Below are 7,439 nucleotides of genomic sequence, written 5' to 3' on the forward strand. Positions count from 1 at the left end.
AATATCCCACCGTAGAAACACTCAGTTATTTTATAAAGACTTCTCCAGGTCCTGCAGCTCCTCAGCTCGTTGCTCCTGGTAATATCCCACCGTAGAAACACCCAGACAGTTATTTTATAAAGACTTCTCCAGGTCCTGCAGCTCCTCAGCTCGTTGCTCCTGGTAATATCCCACCGTAGAAACACTCAGGCAGTTATTTTATAAAGACTTCTCCAGGTCCTGCAGCTCCTCAACTCGTTGCTCCTGGTAATATCCCACCGTAGAAACACTCAGTTATTTTATAAAGACTTCTCCAGGTCCTGCAACTCCTCAACTCGTTGCTCCTGGTAATATCCCACCGTAGAAACACTCAGTTATTTTATAAAGACTTCTCCAGGTCCTGCAACTCCTCAACTCGTTGCTCCTGGTAATATCCCACCGTAGAAACACTCAGTTATTTTATAAAGACTTCTCCAGGTCCTGCAGCTCCTCAACTCGTTGCTCCTGATAATATCCCACCGTAGAAACACTCAGTTATTTTATAAAGACTTCTCCAGGTCCTGCAGTTCCTCAGCTCGTTGCTCCTGGTAATATCCCACCGTAGAAACACTCAGTTATTTTATAAAGACTTCTCCAGGTCCTGCAGCTCCTCAGCTCGTTGCTCCTGGTAATATCCCTTCCTCATATGCCGTTGAAACCAACATTTCTTTCCTGTTCTATTGGTTTTTATATAAACGTTTATTTTCAATTGTCCAGAAAGTCAAAGGCACAATCCTTCAGTCATATTAGCAAACCGTCTTAGTTGATGCATCTTTAGATTCCCCTCCTCTTTCTAAGTTTCTAACTGAGATCTCTGTCACATTTGAAACCGTTCGCATCAGGGTGCACCGTTTAGAATGGTGTTTTTTCCCCACGAATTGCATTGAAAGTGATGTTTTATTTGGCAGCATTCATTACAGGAAATGACACGTTCTATGAAGATGAATTACCATAATCTAAATATGATTTCTGTCAGTCTGAGCACCGTGTGGTGGACACCCTAATGGGTTACGCAAACCAAATGGCTATGGGGGTCAGATAATTTACTAAAAATGGGCGTTAATTTAAATTTTCCTAGTCATCTTGTCCGGCGGCACATTTTGCATAACGAAAACCCTGGTACTCATCTACCTTTTTTACCATGAAATTAAAAATGAAGAGAAAAAATGGGGCATCCTTCTCTGGTATCTCACATATCAATGCCTTACAAAACATAGCCTTCTGCATTTCCAGATATTGTTAATGCTTGCTCAGAACCATGTAATTAAAGATTCAGAATACACCGTTGGTGACTGCCTGTAGAGGTACTGTAGTTTCTCTAATCATTTCGGTCGCTGTCTGACTGTGGAGTTGGTTTGTCTAATCAGATCCCAATCCTTCCCAACTAAATCAAATCAAATCAAATTTTATTTGTCACATGGTTAGCAGATGTTAATGCGAGTGTAGCGAAATGCTTGTGCTTCTAGTTCCGACAATGCTGTAATAACGAACAAGTAATCTAACTAACAATTCCAAAAAAACTACTGTCTTATACACAGTGTAAGGGGATAAAGAATATGTACATAAGGATATATGAATGAGTGATGGTACAGAGCAGCATAGGCAAGATACAGTAGATGATATTGAGTACAGTATATACATATGAGATGAGTATGTAAACCAAGTGGCATAGTTAAAGTGGCTAATGATACATGTATTACATAAGGATGCAGTCGATGATATAGAGTACAGTATCTACGTATGCATATGAGATGAATAATGTAGGGTAAGTAACATTATATAAGGTAGCATTGTTTAAAGTGGCTAGTGATATATTTACATCATTTCCCATCAATTCCCATGATTAAAGTGGCTGGAGTAGAGTCAGTGTCATTGACAGTGTGTTGGCAGTAGCCACTCAATGTTAGTGGTGGCTGTTTAACAGTCTGATGGCCTTGAGATAGAAGCTGTTTTTCAGTCTCTCGGTCCCAGCTTTGATGCACCTGTACTGACCTCGCCTTCTGGATGACAGCAGGGTGAACAGGCAGTGGCTCGGGTGGTTGATGTCCTTGATGATCTTTATGGCCTTCCTGTAGCATCGGGTGGTGTAGGTGTCCTGGAGGGCAGGTAGTTTGCCCCCGGTGATGCGTTGTGCAGACCTCACTACCCTCTGGAGAGCCTTACGGTTGAGGGGCGGTGCAGTTGCCATACCAGGCGGTGCAGTTGCCATACCAACTAGCCCTCCAGTTCCTGGCACCAGTCGAAGGGAAGATGTGAATAGTTTTCAGATGGTTTGTCCTGCCAGACACTTGGTGATAGAATAAACAGAAAATGCACACAACCTCAAGCGAATACAGACAGAATATGAATCATTTATGATTTGAAATTGGTGTTGTCTTGGCCAAAATCTGGTTGTTTTTTTAAAATCCGATTTATTAAATCCCATCCTCCCTAAGCCTCCAGTTCCTGGCGTTCGACACAGAGGCATCTCACGACATCCTGGAGGTTTGGGACGGACCAGCGGAAAATGAGATGTCTCTGAGGGAGGTGTCTGGCTCCCTGCTCCCGAGGGGATACACAGCACCCTCAACGTCGTCACCGTTCAGTTCCAGACTGACTTCTACATCACCAAGTCTGGCTTCGCCATCGACTTCTCAAGTGAGTGTTTCCAGAAGAATAACTTTCAGTTTCTTGAGTGACAAGAAAGAGGAGCATTTATTGATTCTATTTACTTTCAACTCTGTAATATTTGGTCTCATATGAACTGGGAAGCTAACGGGGCTCATATGAACTGGGAAGCTAACGGGTCTCATATGAAATGGGAAGCTAACGGGTCTCATATGAAATTGGAAGCTAACAGGTCTCATATGAACTGGGAAGCTAACCGGTCTCATATGAACTGGGAAGCTAACGGGTCTCATATGAACTGGGAAGCTAACGGGTCTCATATGAACTGGGAAGCTAACGGGTCTCATATGAACTGGGAAGCTAACGGGTCTCATATGAACTGGGAAGCTAACGGGTCTCATATGAACTGGGAAGCTAACGGGTCTCATATGAACTGGGAAGTTAACGGGTCTCATATGAACTGGGAAGCTAACGGGTCTCATATGAACTGGGAAGCTAACGGGTCTCATATGAACTGGGAAGCTAACGGGTCTCATATGAACTGGGAAGCTAACGGGTCTCATATGAAATGGGAAGCTAACGGGTCTCATATGAACTGGGAAGCTAACGGGTCTCATATGAACTGGGAAGCTAACGGGTCTCATATGAACTGGGAAGCTAACGGGTCTCATATGAACTGGGAAGCTAACGGGTCTCATATGAACTGGGAAGCTAACGGGTCTCATATGAAATTGGAAGCTAACAGGTCTCATATGAACTGGGAAGCTAACCGGTCTCATATGAACTGGGAAGCTAACGGGTCTCATATGAACTGGGAAGCTAACGGGTCTCATATGAACTGGGAAGCTAACGGGTCTCATATGAACTGGGAAGCTAATGGGTCTCATATGAACTGGGAAGCTAACGGGTCTCATATGAACTGGGAAGCTAATGGGTCTCATATGAACTGGGAAGCTAACGGGTCTCATATTAACTGGGAAGATAACTGGTCTCATATGAACTGGGAAGCTAATGGGTCTCATATGAACTGGGAAGCTAACGGGTCTCATATGAACTGGGAAGCTAACGGGTCTCATATGAACTGGGAAGCTAACGGGTCTCATATGAACTGGGAAGCTAACGGGTCTCATATGAACTGGGAAGCTAATGGGTCTCATATGAACTGGGAAGCTAACGGGTCTCATATGAACTGGGAAGCTAACGGGTCCCATATGAACTGGGAAGCTAACGGGTCTCATATGAACAGTGAAGCTAATGGGTCTCATATGAACTGGGAAGCTAACTGGTCTCATATGAACTGGGAAGCTAACGGGTCTCATATGAACTGGGAAGCTAACGGGTCTCATATGAACTGGGAAGCTAATGGTTCTCATATGTCTGCTGTGTGTCCTTCAGCTGTTGCGTAACGTCCTGTCTGCCGTGTGTCTCCAGGTTCAGTGGCGACAGCCTGCAGAGATCCAGGCCTGCCTATGAACGGCAGTCGTCACGGAGATGGGAGAGAACCAGATGATACGGTGACCTTCTCCTGTGATCCAGGATATGAGCTGCAGGGAGAGAGCAAGATCACCTGCATCCAAGTGGACAACAGATACTACTGGCAGCCCAGCCCTCCCAGCTGCATTGGTGAGGCTTTACTACTGTACTATACTGATCTATACTATACTATACTATACTACTGGCAGCCCAGCCCTCCCAGCTGCATTGGTGAGGCTTTACTACTGTACTATACTGATCTATACTATACTATACTGTACTACTGGCAGCCCAGCCCTCCCAGCTGCATTGGTGAGGCTTTACTACTGTACTATACTGATCTATACTATACTATACTACTGGCAGCCCAGCCCTCCCAGCTGCATTGGTGAGGCTTTACTACTGTACTGATCTATACTATACTATACTGTACTGTGCTGTGCTGTACTGTACTATCCTGTACTTATATATACTATACCGTACTATACTGTACTATAGTACAATATACTGTATTATAGCATACTATAGTATAATATACTATACTATGCTATGCTATAATATACTATACTATACTATACTATACTACTGGCAGACTATCCCACCCAGATGTATTGGTGGGGCTGTATATGAAATACAGCTGGTTTATCAGCCCTCCATCTGTATTGGTGGGGCTGTACATTATACACTAAAAGGAATATATCTGTGGTTGTTCTGTTTGCACCGTCAGGGGTTTCAAAGACAGGCTCCTAGGAACTGAACGAGGGGTTATTCCGTTTAACACTACAGCGAGAGTTATTCTGTCCTCAGGCTGTATCAGCGAGCCTCTTAAACGCCAGGTCTTCCTTGTAAAAGAGGTCTTCTGACCTCACTGGGACTTCCTGGATAAATCAAATAAAACATCTATGATAACAATATATATATATACTACTAGGAATATAACTGTGTTTATTCTGCGAAGCTTTCTGCAATAGTGGGGCATTAAAAGGTCCTTTTTCAACCCCGTTTTGGTGGATATAACAGGGGTCAGTCTGTATAACAGGGGTCAGTCTGTATAACAGGGGTCAGTCTGTATTAATGAAACACTACTGGGGATATAACAGGGGTCAGTCTGTATTAATGGGGTCAGTCTGTATAACAGGGGTCAGTCTGTATTAATGGGGTCAGTCTGTATAACAGGGGTCAGTCTGTATAACAGGGGTCAGTCTATATTAATGAAACACTACTGGGGATATAACAGGGGTCAGTCTGTATTAATAGGGTCAGTCTGTATAACAGGGGTCAGTCTGTATAACAGGGGTCAGTCTATATTAATGAAACACTACTGGGGCAATAACAGGGGTCAGTCTGTATTAATGGGGTCAGTCTGTATAACAGGGGTCAGTCTGTATTAATGAAACACTACTGGGGATATAACAGGGGTCAGTCTGTATTAATGGGGTCAGTCTGTATTAATGAAACACTACTGGGGATATAACAGGGTCAGTCTGTTTAACAGGGGTCAGTCTGTATAACAGGGGTCAGTCTGTATAACAGAGGTCAGTCTATATTATGAAACACTACTGGGGATATAACAGGGGTCAGTCTGTATTAATGGGGTCAGTCTGTATAACATGGGTCAGTCTGTATTAATGGGGTCAGTCTGTATAACAGGGGTCAGTCTGTATAACAGGGGTCAGTCTATATTAATGAAACACTACTGGGGAAATAACAGGGGTCAGTCTGTATTAATGGGGTCAGTCTGTATAACAGGGATCAGTCTGTATAACAGGGGTCAGCCTGTATTAATGAAACACTACTGGGGATATAACAGGGTCAGTCTGTTTAACAGGGGTCAGTCTGTATAAAGGGGTCAGTCTGTATTAATGGGGTCAGTCTGTATCACAGGGGTCAGTCTGTATTAATGAGACACTACTGGGGATATAACAGGGGTCAGTCTGTATTAATGAGACACTACTGGGGATATAACAGGGGTCAGTCTGTATTCATGAAACACTACTGGGGATATAACAGGGGTCAGTCTGTATAACAGGGGAAGGCTGTATAACTGGGGTCAGTCTGTATAACAGGGGTCAATCTGTATTAATGAAACACTACTTGGGATATAACAGGGGTCAGTCTGTATTAATGAAATACAACTGGGGATATAACAGGGGTCAGTCTTCATAACAGGGGTCAGTCTGTATTAATGAAACACTACTGGGGATATAATGGGTCAGTCTGTATTAATGGGGTCAGTCTGTATAACAGGGGTCAGTCTGTATTAATGAAACACTACTGGGGATATAACAGGGGTCAGTCTGTATTAATGAAACACTACTGGGGATATAACAGGGGTCAGTCTGTATAACAGGGGTCAGTCTGTATAACAGGGGGCAGTCTGTATAACTGGGGTCAGTCTGTATAACAGGGGTCAGTCTGTATAACAGGGGTCAATCTGTATTAATGAAACACCACTGGGGATATAACAGGGGTCATTCTGTATAACAGGGGTCAGTCTGTATAACAGGGGGCTGTCTGTATAACTGGGGTCAGTCTGTATAACAGGGGTCAATCTGTATTAATGAAACACTACTGGGGATATAAAAGGGTCAGTCTGTATTAATGAAACACTACTGGAGATATAACAGGGGTCAGTCTGTATAACAGGGGTCAGTCTGTATAACAGGGGGCAGTCTGTATAACAGGGGTCCGTCTGTATAACAGGGGTCAATCTGTATTAATGAAACACCACTGGGGATATAACAGGGGTCATTCTGTATAACTGGGGTCAGTCTGTATAACAGGGGTCAGTCTGTATTAATGAAACACTACTGGGGATATAACAGGGGTAAGTCTGTATAACAGGGGTCAGTCTGTATTGATGGGGTTATTCTGTATTAATGAAACACTACTGGGGATATAAAAGCGGTCAGTCTGTATTAATGAGGTCAGTCTGTATAACAGGGGTCAGTCTGTATTAATGAAACACTACTGGGGATATAACAGGGGTCAGTCTGTATAACAGGGGTCAGTCTGTATAACAGGGGTCAGTCTGTATTAATGAGACACTACTGGGGATATAACAGGGGTCAGTCTGTATTAATGAGACACTACTGGGGGTATAACAGGGGTCAGTCTGTATTAATGAGGTCAGTCTGTATTAATGGGGCCAGTCTGTATTAATTAAACACTACTGTACTGTATATTTTGAACATGTGTGTGTGTGTGTATGTGTGTGTGTGTGTGTGTGTGTGTGTGTTTCTGCAGCTCCCTGTGGGGGTAATGTAACAGGATCATCAGGATTCATCCTCTCCCCCAACTTCCCCCTCCCCTATCCGCACAGCAAAGACTGTGATTGGCTG

The 7,439-nt window shown here is 43.6% G+C and overlaps 1 protein-coding gene across 1 annotated transcript in view; it reads left to right on the forward strand.

Annotated features, from left to right (window-relative positions):
• Positions 1 to 4,242, forward strand: part of LOC121842380 (CUB and sushi domain-containing protein 3-like) — a gene marked incomplete at its 5' end in the record, with an annotated part of 11,885 nt that extends 7,643 nt beyond the window's left edge. Inside the window, 2 exons of the mRNA XM_042312355.1 lie at positions 2,454 to 2,655; positions 4,057 to 4,242. Of these exons, the coding sequence (XP_042168289.1) occupies positions 2,454 to 2,655; positions 4,057 to 4,098 (244 nt within the window). The remainder of the gene's footprint in view (positions 1 to 2,453; positions 2,656 to 4,056) is intronic.
• Positions 4,243 to 7,439: the final 3,197 nt, after the last annotated feature.

The sequence above is a fragment of the Oncorhynchus tshawytscha genome, unplaced genomic scaffold (assembly GCF_018296145.1).
Source record: "Oncorhynchus tshawytscha isolate Ot180627B unplaced genomic scaffold, Otsh_v2.0 Un_contig_11382_pilon_pilon, whole genome shotgun sequence".
Lineage (NCBI taxonomy): Eukaryota > Metazoa > Chordata > Actinopteri > Salmoniformes > Salmonidae > Oncorhynchus > Oncorhynchus tshawytscha.